This window comes from Ixodes scapularis, unplaced genomic scaffold (genome assembly GCF_016920785.2).
Source record: "Ixodes scapularis isolate PalLabHiFi unplaced genomic scaffold, ASM1692078v2 PGA_scaffold4__175_contigs__length_147842914, whole genome shotgun sequence".
Taxonomy (NCBI): Eukaryota; Metazoa; Arthropoda; class Arachnida; order Ixodida; family Ixodidae; genus Ixodes; species Ixodes scapularis.
In genome coordinates, this window is record NW_024609879.1 from 85,060,913 (window position 1) to 85,082,832 (window position 21,920).

Sequence of the window (21,920 nt, forward strand, 5' to 3'; positions counted from 1 at the left end):
TTAACTTCTGCTTGGCAGAGGCTCAGATGAAAAAATGTTTTTATCACTGTACATTAAGCAAAGATACTAAAGTCGCTTCGTTTGTAGTAGGATTTCAGTTCTTATTGGTAAACAGTTTGAAACCTTTTGGGTATTGTCACACTTGTTTGTAGTTCTTGCGCGCCTGGCGTTACTTCGGTATTTTGTTAGTAAGTGATAGAGTAAGTTATCCTGTCAGCTGTACTGAACCGCCACTAACAGTTCCATTGGCTCTTGACAAAGCAATCCAGTCAGTATTACTTGTTGTAAAAAAAGATTATCTTCTAGACCAATCAGTTGAGTTGCTCTGTTTAGTAATAAATAGGACTATCAAGTTATTGCCACCGCAATTATTCCGGAGCTGGGAGTGTATACAGATTGCGACCATGTCCAAGCATTTCTTAGACGCATAATCTGAAGTTGGCCCTACAATTGTATTGTGGCAATAACGGATGTGATCATAGGTGACTTCAACTCCGCGCTGATGCATCCGAGTGACATCTCTTAGAGTTGGAAATGTTCTGACATTGCTCTGGCTCTGTAAATGTGGCACTAGGGACGTGAAGTGGAGACAATAGCTGAAGTTTGCTGATGGCAGAACAAACTCTGTCGAGAGTGCAGTGTTTACCTTCACAAACAGACGCCCATGGTGTGTTGTCAGGTGCTGTCAGCAGGAAATGAGTTATGGAGTTGTTTTGGCCGGGCTCTTTGTTTCGAATATAGTAAAGGTTTGCGAGACAGCTTTTGCCTAAGTTATCATGCAGTTATTTTAACCTAGTCAGGTTGCTTACCAACTGGAGCAACTTGGAATGGTCAAGACATTTTATTCAATCTGAGAAGAATTCAGTCAAAACAGAGATTTTCATACTTTCGTTAAATACCGCTCAGGGTCAGCTCTTGATGTTCAAAACCTACAAAACGTGCATTAGATTTTTTTTCTTTTTTTCCCCTTGCAGTGGCAGTCTCAGAAAAAGTGAGAGAAAAACGAGCAGTTTGCCCCCTCGACTCACATCCAGAACAAGCGGCCCGCTGATCTTGTGCCAGTTATGTGCCACTAACATTCATTATAGCCACACACTAGGGTTGGCAGCAGAGGGCACGCGCTGACTTGCAGACATTGGTAGGGTTCGGCTAATCCTGTCATTGCAGCCATTGGACTCGAGCCACTATCTGAGTGCTCGTCGAGGCATTGATTGTCACGAGCCTAAGCCGAGTGTTCACACTCTGATCGTGTCCAATCTAAAGGCTGCATTTGAATATCGTCTCCAGGGGTGCCTCATGTCAACAATGCAACTCACGACTACATCGTCAAGTTTTGCGAAGGGGAGACCGAAAGAGGTCTGCTTTTGTCCTTGAAATTACAGTGACCAGTCTGATCGTACCCGACGCTACACTTGGTCAGTAGCGTCGGTTACGAGCATGCTTTGGTCCCACCAGTGCCAGTAAGGTATGCAAGGTTAGAAACATTCAACCCCAACATCATTGCACGGCCCCTTTCATTACTGCTGGGTAGTCTTTTTTCTACATTGTGGAAAAAGAGTATGAAAATTTAAAATGTGATTATGTCAGGTTAGTTTGGACGAGGCCAGCTGCAGATACATACAAGTTTCGTATTTTTTCTTTACTTCTTTAGTATCTTCACACTCCTAGAGGATTAAAGGGAGATGGCACACAAATCTGAAAGTGAGAAATTGAAGAAAAATACAAGTTGAATACCGAAATGTGCACTAGATACCAAGAAATAAACAAAGAAGGCTTGAGGTACACCTAAGCACTTCTTATGAGTTGTGAATGCTAAAGCATGAATGTCGTTCTTCGCGCCACAGCTGCTTTTGATCCCCTTGGCACCAACATTGCTTCTGATTCTCTCGGCACCTCAGCTGTTGCTGCTCTAGCGCGGCCACACTGCGCCATAGGGTGGCGCTAATTGAAACTGACATGTGTCAGCTTCATATCATTGCTGTTTTGCATGGTTTCAAAGCTGGGATGTCTCGGATCGCGGCTTCGGGAATTTATCTGCCGTCTGGCGCGGCTGATGACGTCGGCTCGCTCCATGGGACAGGTTATGCTTTCGCATTAATAGAACAAATAGACCTTCGCCAAGTTACCCATACTCTGAGGGGAATGCTGCGAATTTCTGTGTGAAAAGTACATAGTAAACTACTAAAATAAGGCCTTGAAGAGTTCACTTGCAGGAGTGGAATTTATTTTAGAGTTTTGCTTTATGATATTTTTTTGTTGCAGATGCAGCTCAGGCATGCACACTAGTGGTGGGCTCCTCGGTATTTGCGTGATTTAGGAAAAGGTCTCTTATATTATAAAATAAACAGTGAGGCACATAATTGGCTCAAGTAAGTAGTCAGCTCTTCTTTAAAGGCCAACTCCGCTTCATTTTTGGTTTTGAAAAAACAATGCAGTCCTCTTCAGTATCGCCTAGGAAGCCCACACGTCAAATATTACGACGCAGTTCTGTCTAAATGTTTCTTAAACGGTCTGGCAAACTTTGCAACTCGCCAAGTTGCCGAAATCGGCTGACTCGAGCGGGCGAATTCAGGCGCAACCAACAGCGCAGTCAAGGCTACGGCATGGGTGGAGCCAACATTGAGCTAAACGCCATCTACATGGCCCCCTTTTGCTTGTTTTCACTTCTTCGGGCGAGCATAGCGCATGACGTCAGCAACGTTGCCTCTCGGCGCTCAGCAGTGTCCACGTGATTGGCGTAACGCGCCTGCGCAGCGCGTTTCTTGGGAGCCGTCCAGCCGCCCGCCGTGGTCCCGCCGTTACCACCGTCTTCCACGTCACAACCGCCATCTCGGAGTTTCGTCCACACTACGGACACCACGTGCGCGCACACTTATGCCGCAGTTGTGCAGACGTCGTCGAATGCCGTAGACACCAAAACGTGGCGAAGAGTGCGGTGCAGACGACACTCGCGCCTGCCACATGCCCGCCCCAATCCCGCCCGTCGTTGGGCCGAGGATCACGTGACATCTCGTACCACGTGATGGCCATGTACTTGGCGACCCGAGGCCAATGTTGCCAGGCGGAGCCGAAGTTTCGGTTTCGATTTCCGCTCGTGTTTAAAATCAGATTTAAAAATATATATCCCATTTTTCGCGAAGCAAACGACGTAGTGTGTTTTACTAGGGCTTTTTAATTCGAAATCAATCATTATCCCGAAATCTTCGGAATTGAGCGGAGTTGCCCTTTAAATAAGCCAATGGACGATATATCTACTAAAAGTGTGGTAAGGTGCTTCTGCTCGGTGGGTGTTTTAGGAATGAGCAAGTTAATGTGAGTGGACACCTTACAGTGATGAATCCAGACTTTATATTGGTGATCGACATTTAGAAAAATGAATGAGGGGCTAAGTGTTACTTTGTCTTTTGGTGAAGTACTGGAATAGAAAGAACAGATAAATTAATTTTCATAGTTGAGACAGTCTGGCAACGAAAGTTAGAGAACGCAAAGCCTGAGCTGCGATTTTATAGGGTTCTAAGATCAATCGCGAGTGCTGCCTGACCTGTGTCCGAGATGGCCGCGGCATAACCTAGTTTAGAGTGCAGGAGAGTTTTACTCAACATTGGCTTAGAGTAGGGCTGGGCAATTGATAGGTTAACCTTCTAGTTCATGCTTTAATAGCAACTAGTTTTTTTTAACCCGTTGATTGTTGACCTCCATAGAGGGAAATGCGGCAAAGAACAGACAAACTTAGGTTGGTGGCGCTCTCACTTTGCTCACGTTCTACAGCCTCTCTCCTGACACGATGCACAGAGCTAAATGCCACCAGGCAATTTTCATTGCTTTTTTCGCTCCATAGAGTCCAGCCTTAGACAAAAAACTTGAAAAATTGTGAGGAAAAAAAAAAAAAAAGGAAAAAGGTCTGCTGTATTAGTTGACACACATACTTTCGTTTTTGGAGGCAGCCCTGTTGACTTCCACGGTAGGGTCCTTTAACACTTTCAAGCACAGTGGTTACCTTCACTAACCACCACCTGAATATTTTATTCTTTTATTTTCTTTTGCATAAAAACCACACGCGCCGCATTTCCTTCGGCTTCTCATTCCCGACTCCGGATGGCACTGCCTTGCTATACTCGGCGACAACTTTTCTTGGCAATGCAGTGGAAGGTACGTCCCGCGTCCCCTCTTCCATTTTGAGTGTACGCAGGCTCTCCTCCTCTCCCCGGAAATGGGGGAGGAGGAAAGCCTGCGTACACTCAAAATGGGAGAGGGGACGCGGGCCTCACCTTCCACTCCATTGCCAAGAAAAGTTGTCGCCGAGTATAGCGGGCTGCGATAAGAGGGAAAAAATGTTTTGTTCAGTTGCTGCGGTAGTCATGGCATCCTCTCTTGTTCGATCCCAAAAGATTTTACCAATGCAGAGTAGAGTTCACTCAGTAATACCTTTAGCTGCAGAATTTCTGGTGTTTAGACGCTTTAGACACGCACCAGATTGAGGTGCCATTGCCAACCTTCTCTTGTCTTACCGAACTGCTGAGCCACTGAGGCAGGCGTTGATGAGCCTCCAGAAAGGCCTATGCTGGGGAGGAGGACACAGTAGCACCTAAAGGGGCAATAACCTGTCCTGCTGTGGAATTGATGGAGTGAAGTGAACGGAATGAGAGGAAACTAAAATGAAAGGTTGGTTATGGTGGTGCCCATGCACAGCTGCTTAAAAGCGCAGAAAACATGGGGTGCAATAAAACAAAAATTGGAGCACTCTGTCATAGCACGGGTCACGCTAGATTTGCTTGGTGGTCATCAGATGTAACCACCATGCATGAATGACTTTACTGCTGTGGCAATCAGTTCGCCGAGCGACTCTTTATTGACAGGTCATTTCGTCAGCATGCAGATTCATAGACATATTCTTTTTATTGAAGTCTTCCCACGTTTGTTTCATCAACACACCTGGCGACATTTTGTGAAGCACAACCCTGCTGTTTTTGCAACAAACGTTTTGCGTCTCGCCTAGTTTAGAAAAGAGTGGAAGCTCGTGCCAAGAAGTAAAAGTTTTCGCAGAGTTCAAGTGCAAGTCTTCTGCTCAGCACACAGTGCAGCGAAAAAAAGTAAAATGTGTTGCCCAACCACACATGTCACTGTGTCAAAATATAAGCCGAAAAGGCGCACATCAGGAATGTGCGCAGCGCGCTCGAGGACAATACAGCTGCTTGAGGAAGAAAAATGGTCTTGCGACTTTCAGAAGAAATAATCGGAAGTCTTTACGAGCGTGGTAGTCACCTGGACCTACCACCACCTAATATATCGTAACCCACATCAAATTTTTTTTCTTTTGCGAATATTTTTTTGTTTTTAATTTTAGTTTGTAACTATTTTAATAATATCTTGATTTTATGCGAAACAAAACTTTTGTGCCTGAAATAGTTAACATCTTTCATCACCAATGTCAAGTTTGTTAAATGTTAATTTTTAAAATGTCTTCCAGTGTTTTTTCTTAAGGGTGGTAAATGTTGCCTCAACTTGAATGTTTATGACAGTAAAAGATAGTCAAAAAAAAAAATGTGTATTTTTGTCACTTCTTGGACCTTATGTCCATAGGTAAACAGAGCTGATTAACCGATATGTGAATCGATTATAGGGCAGCGATTGATTGGGTTAACATCTTTAATCGACGCCCAGCCCTAGTTTAGGGACGTCAGGGCAATAGTGACATTACTTTTTGAATAACCAAGCATTGAATTTTTATTAGCAATAATTCTATCCGTATTACATACAGGGTGTCTAGCAACCGGGAAAACCGGGCATTGTCAGGGAAATTTTAATTACCGGGAAAGATCGGAGCATCGTCAGGGATATTGTCAAAAATCGAGCCCCGAGCAAAGACTAGGGGCAGAAAAAAAGGCAATAAACTCTGCTTAGAGCGAAGCACGGGTTCTGATCACCCGATGTAGAGTGTGCTACCCGATGCAAATGGACCTGCAAACAAATCCAGTCACGGCCTTGGATTGGATTGAGGGTGCGACACTAGGCTAGATCCAGTTAAAGCTACTAGATTTAGTAACAAATGGAAAAGCCGCAGACCTTAATCCAATCCAAGCCTTAAGCCGAAAGTGGGCATCTGGCGGCCATGCTGCCACTCGGTTATTGCCGTGTGGGGTTGAGCGTCTTGTTTTTATCGTGTTTCTAGAAGCGGCCTTTTAAGTGACGATGTCGGTAGCAAGAAAGGGCTCATTTAATCTGGACTGGACACACCCAAATATTTCGGATTATGCAAGTTTGATTAAGCCCGTGCAAGATTATCCTCGCAGTGCTCAATGCTCAGTTCCTTGTGTTGTAATGGTCTTATATTTTTAACCGCCCCTACAGTGGTCAGGGAATTTCTCCTGAAATTGTCAGGGAAAACCTGGAAAAGTCGGGGAATTTAAAAGTGATAGTTTGCTAGACACCCCGACATATTGGAATCGATGTGAAAACCAAAATGCTTGTAGCTGGTTACAGAGTGCAGAGGAGGGTTAGAAGTTGAGCAAGGCAAAGAAGGACCGTTACGACGAGAGACGTTTGTAGCTTCCCATTTGTCCCTGTTGACGTCTGCCAAAGTTACACATTCTGCTTCCGCATGTATGTTGCATTGAAAGAGCCTTGTGTGTCAGAGTTGTTGGTAAGTTCACAACATGCAACACAATCATCGGTGATTAGACTGATAGATGGAAAATACACATATTCGTCATTTATATAAATAATCAATGGGGGCCCTAAAATGGACGCCAGGAAATGCCATAAATAGCGGGGTTGAGTAATCATTAAGTGCAACTAACTGAAATGATTAGTTGGAAATTATTTAATCCAGGACATCATATTAAGATCAAGATTGAGCTGATCATGTGTGGAAACTAAACGCTTCCGCAAAATTTTATCGAAAGCTTTGCGAAAATATAAAGAGGAGCAATCTATTTGGTTTATGGTCAAGGGTGGAAGGGAGCTTATTAGCGAGAGCAAAAAGGTGAGTTGTGCAACAAAAACTTGCAAAAAAATTGCAAGAAAAAAAAATTAGAGTATAATTAATTTTTGATTATTGTAAAATATTGAAGGAGCGCCCACCCGAAACCAAAATAAATGACTGGTCCCTGATTGGCCAGAATTTCGGGTATTGTACGATTTCTCTTAAGGTAAGCACATAGTTTTATGAAAAGGTCAGCTCTATAAAACAAGAAATATTGATCACTGTAGTAATTGTTACCTTGTTCGATTCTGGTTCACTGATTTTCTGTGGATCTGTTACCTTCATTTTGGCTTTTCCATGCAAATACATACACACATTATTGATAATAATTGGAACTAATGGGTGAGTTTTAAAACCATTTGATAGGCACCATTAAAAAGTAATCTCGTCTTGGAAAGAGGAGCCTCATGGTAGTTTGGCAGTTGTCTGTTAGGAAAAAGGCGGGTACCAGAGTCCTCATTTTATGAAGTGTCAGTGAAATTTACTATTCATCAACTGCTCCTACTTCAAGGTACTTCAAACTCCAATCATGAGATTGGAGTTCTTTTTTTTTTTTGAGAATTTGGTGTTCAGTTCTTGCAGTCTTCATTTTTTCTGGAACCGTTTCAAAACCAACTGTTCAGGTTCTGCTATGGAAATGCACGAGAACATGCTGAAACGAAAGTGGGCACTCCCTCAACCAATGAGGCTAGATCCCGCTGTATATATTGAGCTGCAGTGACCTAGGTTAAACTTCTCAAGTGTCCCTTTTGTGTTCATTTGGCTCATCTTTTGCCCTCTAGTTTGTTCCGAGAAGCTTCTTTCCTTCCCTTCCTAATGACGCTTGCTTTTTCGTCCTGGGAATCCTCGAACCCAAGTACTCCACCGGGGGCGCTAGTTATCTTGAATATGATCCACTGGTTGCAAAGATTTCTTCTGAAACTTACAAAATATTTCGTGCATTCTTTCTTTTACAGGGTGGCAACAATGCTGGCCACATGGTGTGGGTGGGCAACGTTGCGTACGACTTCCACCTTCTGCCCAGTGGTCTGACCAACAGCAAAGTTACTGCCCTCCTGGGTATGTCTTGCCCTCACTGTCTTGGGTATAAGAATATTTAGGGTCCTCTGGGAAAATAAGTCTTCCGCAATCGTCTGCCCTTGGAACCCCTTGTTTCCTTGGACCAGCAGTTTCTTGGGGCTCTGTCTCTTTGAGCACTGTGCTCCCAAAAGACTTATCTTCTAGGATGCAGACATCACAAAATGCGCCCCCAAACAACTTTATTAACACCTGCACGGCGACATGGGTTTTAAATTTGGAGTTATCCTATCTGCTCGTGCACGTCTGCCTCTAAAACAGTTCTTGGTTTTGTGAGGGCCGTCGACTCGAACTGGAAACTAGATCGAAACCGTTGCCAAATGTTTGGCAACGGTTTTGGCAACGGTGTTATAAACCGTTGCCAAAACCGTTTTATCACACCGAAGCGTCGGCTCAAACGCTGGCCACGCCCGTTTTTGTGGAAGGAGGCATGGGGTGGGTTTTGACATTTGCAGCGGTGGCGTCGTCATTGGTGCACCATATCCGTAGTAAATGGCAGTGACGTAGAACTGGCTCAATAAGAACGAAACAAATAAACGAATTTCACGTCCGTGTGCAAGTACGACTTGGCATCGGTGAGTCGGCGTGATGGCGTACGCTTCTAGCCGCCCATGCCAAGAGACTAAATGCCCATTCACACATTAGCGACCTTTTAGGACCGAGCGCCTCAAAACCTTTTAAAATGTCGTACAATGAGACACTGGCACCATTTGTTGGGTAGTCGTATAACACTTGTCGGTATCGTACGTTTTCCATTTATTTCGCGCATAATTCTTTCTTTCTTGTCTCGAAAGACTTTTGTCAATGTCATAGACGACCATTTCTCACAGGTAGTAGGTTCTCTCGTTGGTAAGAGATTTTGAGAGGTTTCAATCGGTCCTAAGAAGTTGCAAGTGGGGAACGGCACTTGGGAGCTATTTTTGTTTGGTTTGGTTTTTGTTGCTGCCAAGGTAAGGAAAAGGCAAACATAGAAACGTAAACCATGGTTTGTGTCGTCGTCGCCATTGTTTTGCAGGGAATGGCATGGTGGTGAATGTGCCTCAGCTCTTCGAAGAGATCAGAAAGCTCGAGGACAAGGGCATGGACGTTCGCTCTCGCCTCCTCATCTCGGACCGTTCACATCTCGGTGGGTGCACCTATTACTTTGAATTTGTGTCTGAGCTGGCTTTCTTCCTTTTTGCTCTGTGCAATGGGGGGGGGGGGGGGGGGGGGGTACTTAATGGTCGTTGTAGTACCAGGGAAGGAATGGCATTGTAGACATCATTTGCCTCTTCCGTCTTAGTCGCTGACAGAATGCTGCCTTCAATGATGACTCGCTGCCTTTGATCATGCTTTGGCATCTCTTGAGCCTTGTGCTTGCACACGGGCAAAGCGTGGCGAAAGGCATTGAGCACGTGCTGAAGGAGGGGCATTTAAATGACACCCTGCCATTCTCTCTTGTCAGTGACACTATCCTTCACGGACAAAATGAGCTGGAAAACCGATGTGACCTTTTTGTACATCCAAAAATGCGAAATAGGTCGAAATTGCTCCACACTGCGTCAAAGCAACTCAAAAACTAAAATGAAGTTTGCAGCGGCGCCAAATTTAGCGGGAAACGAGAGCTTGGTTGGCAACATTTAATCTTGTCGTAGTAAAGTAGACGGCACGGGTGCAGGGTGGCGCAAGGAACCGCTCGATTCAAAAATTTCAGCTGTAGTACTCTTCTATACTTATGATACGTGGTCTTTTCCCGATTTTCGTACTACTTTCCGCTGTCATTTGTGACTACATGCTAACGGTGCGCTGTCATGCGGTCTCGCTGTCTCGCCGCGGGAGGTACGACGCACAAGCTATCAAGATGAGCAACCTAAGTAGTTCCTTTGTTTTGAGAGTAAACCTTTTCTTAAAAGTGCTATTGAGCACCTCCATTCTGTAATTGTTCATTCGTATCCGTAATCCCGTCAAAATGGACGGTGCCATCGCTGTTAGTACTTTCGGTTATCACACACGCTTCCAGTGCGTGAGCAACCGAGTGAATCAATCAGACACCCGTATTTAGTGTGCATGTGGTGCCCCTAGTTTTTCTGCCAATTCGCTACTTACCTTTTAACTCACTTTGGTGGGAAGTTGTTTTCTATCTGCACATGCTTTCTACGAGTGTCCAATCGATGTCTGGTTGTAGTAAACCGTGCTTCTCTGTTCATGCTCTCGAATCACCGCTTTAAAAAGTTTTTCACTACAGTTGCCCTTTGGCTCCAGTTCGTATAAGCTTGAGGTACTTGGTGCCCACCTAACTTTGCAGCAAGCCTGTTTTCCCTCTCCTCATCTGTGCGCATGAAACTCGTGTTTGCCTTCTTTTTTTTTTTTCTATATTTTATCTTGGTGCAAATCGGCACTGATGAGTTATTGGAACCAGAATGGACAAAAATAAGGATTAAAAAAGAAAAATCTGTTTTATGTTATTTATATCAGAATTTTTATGATTTAAATTGCTGATAAACTGCTCTTTTATTTTCTGCTCCTAAACTGCTCCAAACTGTAGACTTTTATGCTTCGAAGTTGCTCCAGAATGCATAAGCTGCTGCTTCAAAACGAAAATTTTGTGCTCCTAAGCTGCTCCGAAATCCAAATTTTTCTGCTCCAAAAATTGCTCCAAAACCTGTTTCACCCGTCTCACTACGGCGGCGATTGTCCGGCGCAGGGATGTCTTTGACCGTCGTCGACCCACTGGTGTCGCCCTTTCGTGTTCCTTCTTGGGGTTGGGCTGGTGTTGGGCTCTGCAGGGTCCTTTCTCCCTGTCGGTCCTTCCTGGGTCGTTCTTTTGGCGAGGCTCAGTTTCTTTCCTGTTCCCAATTGGTTTTTTTTGGTGAAATTTCCATTTGATCCCAGGATCCACTTCGTTTATATCGAATTGGCTTTAAAACGGTTGTGCTTACACTAGTGGGACCGATTGAGGTACTTTATTTTTTAACCTTTTAACATAGCCTTACTCTACTAAATGTGGGACATCTTCACTGTCATTTCGCTTCACCAGGCAAATGACAGGGAAGATGTCCTACATGTGGGACTCTTCTTTTTCCTTTCTTTTTCTTCTTGTTTTGATGTGTTTTAAAGAAGACGAGAAAGAAAATAAGTCATGAGTCAGCGGTGTGTCTGTGTCCTTCTAATTGTCTTTACGTTTTTTGTGCTGTTTAAATTGTGTTTTCAGTGGTGAAAACGGCGTTTTAAAACACTCAGCAGTTGCATTGGCTGTGTGCTTTTAACATCCAGTGACATACAGTGATTAAATTGGCGCACAAAGTCGTAATTTAGTCATCCTTAAAGGAGCTGTGCAACAATTTCAGGGCTTTGCTTAAATAATTGTGGAAGTTGATGCCTGACACTTCTGCAGTGAACTACAGAAAACAGATTTTGCCTGGATACCCTAGTTTTTACTTAAAAAAATGAAAAAGATCCAGGTTTTTGCCGCCTCTCAACTCGTGCATCGTCTTCCGGGTCACGTGCACAGTGACGTCACTAGAGTAGGCGCGGAGTTCCGGAAAAGTTCTCTCTTTAGAGCCATCAGCGAGCAGCGAGAACTCATCCGCTGCCGACCGCGTGACCACCCGTCCTTGCCAGTGTGGCGCTGTCCCCCTCCCCCTCCGGCTTCTGGCGGCTGTTCGCGGTTTTGTGGACCTAGGATAGATGGCGCCACTAAAACTCCGTATAATAAAAGTTTTGTCGATGATACCAGGGTGTTGACGCATTTATATATATGTTGGAACGACAAGATTTGTAAAAAGAGTTACCTTTTATCGAGCAGGTATTCGCACAACTTGCTATCTTTCTTACAACGACCCAAGTGACGTCACGCCGCTTGTTTCTCATGGCCGCCGCTCGTGGCTGCAGGTCGGGAAATATTCCAAGTTTTGCCTCGCTATTACGCGGCGGAATCGCAACATTGCGATGAAAAGAGGTGTGTTTTCTGCCATTTGTGACACAGTGAACAATATCAAAAGCAGAAAATGCCAATTCCTTCAACGTTAAAATCGTTGCACAGCTCCTTTAATGTTGTATAACCAGTGCTCATTTGTTATGTTTGTATGGTGTAGCCACAACTGAGGCTGTAAATTTCTTAACACATCAACTAGTGTGAATAAAGGCATGGTAAGGCAAAAGAAAATAATTCAAAAGCAGAAACAATGCTTACCAGTTGTCTGGTATGTATAACTTTGTAACAATCAGTCTGCTTGGTAAGCTTCTTTACTTCTTCGTGGTGGTATAAGTTCATTGTTAGCTTCTGCTCTTGGGAATGTTCAGTTCAGTGTTCACTACTATGTCAAACATTGATCAGCATTTATTCGCCGTTTGTATCATAGTTGCAACACAGTGGTTGCAGCAGCGGTACGTACATGACTGTTAAGGATAAAATACGGCAAAAGGTCAAATTTGCAGCAGTTTTTTTGATTGAAATATGTGCTAACACGCAGTTTGGTTGGTCATCATATTCATAACTGTTTTTCTGCTTTGGCCATGCCTTCTTATAGTGGCTTTGTATCTGTCCACCTTGGAACCACATTTGCTTGCTTGCCAAGAACTCGTTTGCTTATGGAGGTGTTACGGCTGGTTGTTGTATCACACTGTTAATACCCACATTTTGGCCCGCTTTCTTACGCTGATTTTTGGCTACTTATAGTGTGGCTGTAGTTGTTGTTTCTAAAGTCAGAGTAAGGTTGTGATTATTATTATTTTTTTTGTTTGTATTCTTTTGTGCCACCAGTTTTTGACTTCCACCAAGCTGTCGACGGTCTCCAGGAAATCGAAAAGGGTGCTAAAAGGTAAGTTGTTTCTGCTTGGATGAGGATTTATTTTTATTGGCCCTCACTGCTGCTGGAGGTGTAGCCCCGCTGCAAGCAATGTGCTTCGGCAATTGCTTCATGCACACTGCACTTGGAAACTGGCAGTCATGCTCAGTAATTTTCTGCACCAAGGCAAAGATGTGTAGGCGAATTTGAATGGCCAATATACAGGGTGTTTTTTCTAATTATTTACATAATTTTCTTTAAAAAAAAAAAAAACAAGTAAAACTTGCTGCGATGCAGTTTGTGCAGATGAGTTATACAGTCAGGCGGACACTCTTTTAAAGAGATAATGCATCGAAAAGATAGGTAATTAACTCAAATTCACCAACTAACGTTCTAATTCGAGGATTTAGGGCACATGTTTATATTGCGAAAATGGAGGCAGTCAATGTCAAAGGCTAGCCCAGTTCTTGGAAATCCTGGATCGAGCACGGGGTTCGAGCTGTCCATTGCACAAACTTCACTCTGGGAACTGTCTGAAACCGAAACCAAACGCTCAAAGCGCACCAGAAGGACAACCCTGTTTTGTACCAGAGGGACTGTCACAAGTTGCTTTCCAGCGCATCTCTTTAGTATCTTTTTTCTACTTTCAGATCCGATTAGAATACAGGCGTCACTGATAACACACTGAAAAATAAACCTTGTCACGGTTGCTAGAAACGGGGGTTGTCTTTCCGGCACATTTCAGAAGTTTGGTTTCGGTTTCAGACTGTTTCTAGAGTAAAATTTGGCGATGGATAGCTCGAACCCCGTGCTCGATGCAGGGTTTTTAAGAAGTGGGCTGCCCTTTGACATTGACTGCCTCAAATTCTGGAATATAAACATGTGCCCTAAATCCTCTAATTGAAAGTCAATAAGTGAATTTTAGTTAATTACTCATCCTTTAGATGCATTATCTATTTGACATAGTGTCCACTTGGACATAAAACTTATCTGCACAAACTGCAATGCTGTAGGTTCTACAGTTCTTTTTAAAAAATTGCATAAAATATAAAAAAAGACGCCCTGTATAACGGAAAATGAAATGTCTCCCCATGTAAATCAAAAAAATTGCTTTGTCTATGGTGATCCTTGTTTTGGATTAGGCATCACAAGGTATGTGCATGTTTAACTCAAAGGGGTACTCCGCAGATTTCTTCATGGTCCCCGATTTGCTTGAAATTTTGCTAAACTCGCCAAACAACATCGGCAAAATAGTATCCCAAATATTAGGTCAAAATAATTTTTTTTCACAAAGTTACTGAATTTACAATTTTGGTCCTCACCGTGTTTTTCAAACTGAAAGTCTCTACTGGCAACAATGAAAAAGTGACGTCATTGGAAGTGCAGGTGTTCACTCTTTGGACTGTAGAATTTGTTCCCAACTGATTCGAAGCAGTTTCATGGTGTCAAATGAATGCTTTGCAAGCTTGCTCCAGTCCCCACGCTTCAGCACGGAACAAATGATCGGCATATTCTATTTTTTAGACTGCTCGCCCGACTGGCAAGCTGACCTTCCACTGACGTCACGGCCCTGAAAAGGGCGGGTATATTTGAATGTTTGTTTTTGCATCATTTTCATTTGCCGATTTCGCAATAACTATTATGAATTTCACGATACTAAATAGCATACCAGAGAGGGTAAAGGCCGGGGAGTCAGAAAATATAGTTAGTTGAGGTAGCTCAAAAATCGGCGGAGTACCCCTTTATTAAAGGGATTGTCCAGTCAAAACCGGAAGTACTTAAGTTTTTGCGCTTGTTACGTCAAGGGAGCCTTCATGTAGACAAGTGTCATTTTCATTTTGATATATTGCCGCACGCCAAGTAGGTAGCGCAGACGTGGCCTAACAGTTATCGCGCTTGCCTCCCACGCGAAGAGACAGGGTTCGGTTCCCGGGAGTTACGCGTCCTTTTGTTTATTCCTGCAATTTAGTTTTCTGGTAAATTCGAGAATCGTGTTGCTTGTTCGAGGTCCAAATGGTTCTACGCGTCGAACATTCTACGCCGATTATTCCAGAAGCTCACGCATGTCCATAAGGGGCTCCGCGTGGCGAGCCGGAGTCAGTTTCGCCCCAGCGTTCGATTCTGCTGTCACGCCGACTTCGACGCCCGCGACGCTCTGCTTTATTCTGTTCCCTTTTTACTTTTGGGCACAAGTTCGCCCCATTAAACGTTTAGTTTCTCCAGTTATTATCGCCTCATCACTTGTCATTCGTAACAATATGATCTCCTGTTAAACCTTTCGTAAACAAATGTACGAAACTGCACTAGTTTCACCAGCGTCAATGGCTGACATCCGTAGCTGCTGCATGACATCACAAAACTCAAAGTTTGTCGGATGGTCGGGATAACAAGCGTTGGTCGATGGATGTCTTGTATTTTGTTTCGAATTGTATAGACTCCTAGGCTGTACCCTACTGAAATACGGTTCTTTTAATGCAGTTCCGGAGCATGTGCAAAAAAAGTCGCGTCTTTTAGCAGGATATTACTCGCAGACAGCCATAAGTTATGAGCAAATGTATGCCATTTCGCGCAAACACAACTGCAACGACCACCGATCGAGCTAGGAGCGCTTGCAAAGCAAAGGATGCAGATTTCGCCTCTGAAAGCGGCACCTAGGTACACAAAGCGGCATCTGGGTACTACACATGTCGGCTGATCCACTGGATCGGTGATGAGGCTGCGGGTCGTTCCCTCAGAGGCGACGTCAACGAATTGAAGGCGAACGGCGAATCGTTCAAATGCATGTTGTCACCTTACTTGGACTAGCTTGGTGCATCATAGCCACGCTATATTTTCACATGCGGGTCAAACAGAATGTGGCAGCACGCGTGCTAAATATAACTTCTAGTATCGTTTCCAGGTGGTCTAGTAGTTGGTTTCGGTTTCGCCGCATAATCAAATTGATCTGATTAGGGCGAGGAGTGGATGGACGTAGTTTAATATCGTTGGCACAGAGCATCGCACCTCAGCTTACAAGACTTCTGTCCGCTTAGAGCTCGGCTCGTAGCTCTATTCTGTGAGATGATTGCTGCATAAGCGGGATCTCGATCTGGACGAGAACCCACTCCCTACGCACAGCGACGATCCAATTTTGTTCGTCACTGCATGTCTCACGCAAAAGTGCGGAACAGCATGTCTTGGCTCGCATGTGCTGCCCGGTGGTTGTGGCACCCAACCGCGCAACAAAAATCTTGCCCAACCACGAAACAAGTCGAGCACAACAACAAAAACGAAGCACACTGAGTGCTTCGTTTTTGTTGTTGTGCTCGTTTTGTGTTCTCTGACGTCAGAGCTCCAATGTTGCCGTCGAAAGCAGCGTTTACGCTAGAGAGTGATTGGAGCAGTATAAATTCAGTTACTCATGCACAGGGGCATATAGAATTCAGATATTCCACATACGATGGGTCTCGAGGCAATAACAATGATATTCTATTGTTTTCTCAAATAAAAAATTTGACCGGACAATCCCTTTAAATGGGCACAAACATGTAATTTAAAAGCATTTTCGTAAGTATTCTAGCTGGTCTTTTGAGTAGGTCATTTGTACCAAGTACTGCTCATTTGCTGTCATTTTGCGAGGATATGACCTTTTTATATGTGCTAGCATTTATATTATTCAATTTTGGGGATTTTTTTTCTATTCATGAGAATCATACAAGTTAATTCACCACAAGATATGAATCGTCTACAGTGTATGCGTGAGGTTTCTCAACTTGTCCTCTACCAAAAGAAAGTTAATTGTAGCAACAGCTGCCCTGGGGCAAAGGCTAGCGTTGGCAGCTGTCGGAGGTTTGTTGCCGATGTCGTGAAAGTAGCTAGGGAACTGATCAGCCATCTCTTGCCCACCAGCATAGGAACCACGAAAAAGGGCATTGGACCAACATATGCCTGCAAGGTGAGCGAAACACATTCACATTGCATGTGCATCTTCCTTGAAGCAATATTTCAATAACCTCGTAGATCTTACCCATTTCAATGTTTATTTTGTTTAGTGCAGCAAGTTTTAAGAAAGCAGATGAGCTGGTATTACTTAATTTCACCTTAAGGTGCGCTGCAACGAAGGCTAAAAGCCCAAGCTCATAGCTTTTGCAGTTACTTGCGCTACTTGCAGTTACTTGCGTTACTGCTCGCGCTTGAGTTAGTGCAGCTGAGGTGGACCCTTGACTAAGGAGCTTGCGCTTGTGGGCTTTGCTGCTGTACATCTTAAAGGCACGTCAACATGTCAACCTGAAGTAGAAGCCTCTTTTGGTGTTGCTCCTGGGGACACTGAGCTACCAAAACATATTTTTCAAGTTCCTGAAGTGCAGACGTAGGTTGCAACATAAACTTTCCCTGCAAAAAAAGAAACAAATTTAGCGTTCTATTTACGTCATATTATCCTTTTTGGCAAGGAACGATTCCAAAGTGTGCTTCCATTTTGGCAAATCTACTGCGTCCACAATTTGTTCCCATGACACGTGAGTTCGTAGCCGGTTCTTGCGCTTTTGTCCGCAATCTGCACGCGTGATATTGGTCCCCATGACACCCACGTTTTAGCGGGTTCGCGCGTGTTTTGTCGCACTGTGATGCACGAATTTACTGCGCCTGCGTTCTGCGGTATCTGTTCCTGTGACGAGAGCTTTTAGTGAATTGCTGCGTGCTTGTCGCACTGTAAAACATGAACTTACCGTGTCCGCAATCTGTTTTATCAGTTCCTGTTTGAGGTAGTTTGTAGTGGCGGCCCCCCCTCCCCTGTTTGTTTTTGTTTGTTTGTTTTTTGTTTTTGTTGTTTTTTTTTTATAAAAAAACAATTTTGTTTTTTTTTATAAAATTTTTCTGTTGCATTTTAAACATCGCCCATTCCACCTTTAGCTCCAAAATAAAATTAGCAAAAGAAAAAGTAAAAACAAAAAAAGTTGAGTGTGTTGACAACAATGGTTGTGCAATCACACTTTGAAAGCCTTATCTGTTTACCTTTTTCTTTTGCCCTTATTACTTTGCCCATTTTTTTTTATTAATTTTTTTTTTTTTGCTTTTTTTGTTACCTGAATATATAGTGAGCTTTCTTTTTTTTTTACAAAGATCAAACAGCGAATTGTGGAAAGTACAAGATTCAAAGAAAGAATAAAAACACTTAGGGACAAGGACAGCCAGCACAGAACTGTGCTGTCTGCCTTCGTCCCTAATTGTTTTTTAATTCTTTCTTTGCATCTTGTACTTTCTTTTTCTTAATTTACCTTTTTCTTTTTGCATTTATTGCTTTGCCAGCTTTTCTTTTTCTTTTTTGCCTTTCTTGTTGCTGCCTAAATTTAGTGAGCTTTCTTTTTTGTTGCTTGGTTAACTTTTTTTTATGGATCAAGATTTTTTGACGTGTTTCACTTTCAGTCATTTCTTTTTAAATTATTTTCTTATTTTGTCACTTTTGCTGTGTGAAGGCCCCGGCCAGGTGCGCATGTAAGTGCGGCGGTGTTTGCGGTCTCTGCCAACTATGCTGTACTGTATTTAGCTGCTCTCGGATGCTCTATTTGGTAAGCTTCCATTTGTCGCGACCTTCAGTGTTAGCAAAGACGCCAGGATAATTGAACATATTTTTGTATAGTATCAAATTATTGATATATCGAACCATTTTTTGATCCCCTTTGAATTCAATATATCTGGGTTCGACTGTATTGGTCACTTGGTCACATCACTTCAAGCTCATCATGACATATTGTAGGGGATCATAGAATCACTTAGTTCCTTCATGCCAGCTTTTGTTTCTGGGTCGCTTCAAATGTGAGCGAGCCTGTTGTTCATTGCTTGGAGCCTTTCCTTGTGATGAATCGTGCACGCAGATCGAAGGTGCTGTTTGCTTTCTCATATATTTTTCTTCCTCCTGGCTTTAGTAACTATGTTGTTACTGAAACCAGGTTGACAGCATCTTTTCTCTTGTTTCCTAAGTTGGTGGGGTCAACCTTTAAGCGTGTGGGCCATTTCATCCCACCGGGGAGGCTTTCTTCACCGCCCAGCAAAAGCAGACATAGGTACAGTCAGCAGCAACATGAGTTGGCCCAGACTAGTGCTAGTGAAAAAGGTAAAATGGCACTTGGGGTGCTTCTAGCTTGCTAAGCTGCGAAACTGACTGCGACATTGTGACAATGGGCAATGAGGCAGTCCATGCCGACCTCTTTTTTAACAGCTTAACGCACGGATGGCTTTTGTGTTGCCCCGGCCTGAACTCCACTAATCCAGGTCATACTGGCACACCCAGCACTTTAAAAACAAAACTGAAACTGGAAAGTTTGAGATGGCAATTTACGGGCAGTCACTGGAATTGTAAAGGCTGTGAAGAGGGAACATGACAGAAACCTCTAGCGACATACAAGCCTGCAGCGTGCTTGAGGCCAGGTGTTAGTACACAGGCTCTTGACTGGTGCCAGACTGAAACGTGTAACATGTGTGGAAATGTTCCGAATTTGGGACGTTTCTTCTTTACAGGCATCCAGAACAGGACTGAGGATGGCGGATCTTGTGGGGGACTTTGCAGTGTTTGAGCAACGGTGAGTATGGGCAGTTTCTCGCTTCCTCGTCGCCGACCATCTTTTAATGGCCAGCTTTTACGCACGACAGCAGCACGTGATGAAGCGGGTCTTCTTGTGGGCTAGAATGGTTCTCTGCTTGATGGCCCTGGACAAGATGAGGCTTATCTTTCCTGATAAGCTCACACAGGAAACTGAAGTTTCATTTACTGTGTAGACTGGACTACTGCACCCAGCTATCTCTGTTAGCAGCTGTTTATGGACCGTAAGCTGGCTGGACCTCACAACTGTGTGCATGCTTTATCTGAGGGCCACACTTGATATCACTGCATACGTTTCCAGTGTAGTAGTCTCGCCTTGCACCCAAAATCCGGAGGTTTTGCCCTGACGGGAATCTAAAGGGGGTACTTGTCCCACTACAAGGTTTTGTCGACACTTCATTCATTGATATGGTGATAAAGACCGAGCTCTGGGAGGCTGGCGCTTACACGCATGATAACGGTCGTGGGTTCCCTACGATGAGTGCTAATGTCCGGGTACTAATGTTATTTGGGGGTTTTAACTAGCATAGCGGGAGTTCCCCTAGTCCCCACACGTAGTCGCAATCGGAGAAGGCTTGCAGAGTGTTCTCGGCGAGTGCAAATTTTCAAATCTGCAGCTCGAGAGGTCTGGAACCTACAGGCCTCGAGCTGCGACCCACATTTTTTTAAACGCAAGCATCTTTGTTCATCGTCGATACACTCTGGTGTTGTCTTTTGAGTGGTTCAAGGGTTAAGTAATTTTCTAGATTGGTGATATAGCAATCTCGTTTAAAATGCACCATTTCCAAGCTGCTCCCACCAGACACCTTTCTTTTCGTGTAGGAACGAAAGATTCCTACAAAAGATGTTCAGCTTTTCCACTCTCGTGAAGAAGGAAGACCGGCGGAGCTGTACTCGATACACTGCCGCAACGCGCACGTGCCCGTTTCCCGCTTCATCTCGTCCAACACGCCGCCGATCGTGGATTAGTCTCCGGTGACCAAGAGTCCGTCGCACACGGCGCGCGTGACGCCAAATGGGTAATCCACGAACTCCCTGAACATCGCCGCCGCGCCCAGGAACTGTTCAGCCGGCGTGGAGTGCAGTCGTCGCCAGGCCTTGTGCTGGCGCTTGGCTTCCATGGCCCGCTGACGCCCTTTACATCGCTGATTCTGTTCTCGGCGGCGGCTTTTCAGGCGAGCGATGTGCTCTTCTTTGGCAAGGAAATCTGAAGCACTCGATGCAGTGGAAGTCGAGGCGACCGCGGCTTTGCGGCGATTACAGACTCATTCGCGCTGCTGCGTACGTCGCTGCTCCTTCCCGCAGCCAGTCTTCTTTCTCCGAAAGGGCTCGCGGCTGACCCATCTTGAGTCCAAACCGAAACTGATAAGAGCATAGAAAACAGCGCGCAAAACAGACGAGGACGAAGAAACACACGTGACGAGCGCTGTGCTCGTTACGTGTGCTTCTTTGTCGTCGTCTGTTTTTCGCGCTGTTTCCTACGATGAATTCCCACCAACGCGCCGCCCAACTATCCATTCTTCTATGATAGCTGGAAAGGTTGGCGCCATCTACCAGCGACGGCGGCAACCATACTGGTTGTGCGCTTACCGCTGTCGCTTATAGATGGTGGTAGCTGTCCAGAGGCGTTTTTGTCAACAAGTGATTTGTACCGAACACGATCCTCAAGAACCTAGCTCTTAACAGCTCCGCTGCAAAAAAAACAAACAACAAGAAGGCAATCGGAAAAAGGCTGTCTGCTTACCCCGGTGCTGTCCCGTGCTTTTGTTTTCTCGTTTACTTTGCACGTCTTTTGTCTTTATTCTAGCATCTCCGACCTTTTGTCACATGCATGCCTCGCAAGTGATGTTTAGCTTTCGTTTGCTCTACAGTGCTGGAGTCAGAATTGTTGTACAGCCGAGACAATTAAATTTTTTACCATGATACAACGCCGCTATCGGAATCATCCCACAACCGAAACATTCTGGATGGAAAGTGTGTTTACTGGGATGATAACTAATTTGTTCCTTCAGAGATGGTAAACAACTCGCGGTATTTAATACGCGATTGAACCAGTGATGACATCAAACGAAGTTGGACTGCTACATCATATTGAACCGTGGCATCGTGCGCGGAGCGCGGCAAGGTGGTGCAAGCTCTCGGCTAACTGTTATCTATGGTCCATGGAATGCGCCTTGGACTGGTACCTTTAGCGTCCTGTCCTGCCCTTGCATCGAAAGTGGTCCCAAAGTGGCAACAAACGACGTCGCAAAAGCAGAAGTGTCCTGCTGTCGGATGCCACGATACCGGCGATTCGTCATGAAAATGCCAACAAAAAGCACGAGCGGACGCACGCGTCGTCATGTTCGCAGCGTCCCAACTCCTGGATCGTCAAGCTGGAAAGCAACCCACAGCAGCTATAACGAAACAGCCATTAACTGAAACAGGGTACCTACAAAGGTTGCGAAACAAGTTTACTAAAAAAATTATGCTACGAATGGATGGGTGGATGCTAATGGCTGTACCTTTTATAACGGGT

At 44.4% G+C, this 21,920-nt stretch overlaps 1 protein-coding gene across 1 annotated transcript in view; it reads left to right on the forward strand.

The window, feature by feature from the left end:
- Positions 1 to 21,920, forward strand: part of LOC8038709 (adenylosuccinate synthetase) — a 51,833-nt gene that overhangs the window by 11,199 nt on the left and 18,714 nt on the right. The window contains exons 2-6 of the mRNA XM_040216276.3: positions 7,939 to 8,041; positions 9,075 to 9,185; positions 12,801 to 12,858; positions 16,714 to 16,759; positions 19,321 to 19,382. Coding sequence (XP_040072210.1) covers positions 7,939 to 8,041; positions 9,075 to 9,185; positions 12,801 to 12,858; positions 16,714 to 16,759; positions 19,321 to 19,382 — 380 coding nt within the window. The remainder of the gene's footprint in view (positions 1 to 7,938; positions 8,042 to 9,074; positions 9,186 to 12,800; positions 12,859 to 16,713; positions 16,760 to 19,320; positions 19,383 to 21,920) is intronic.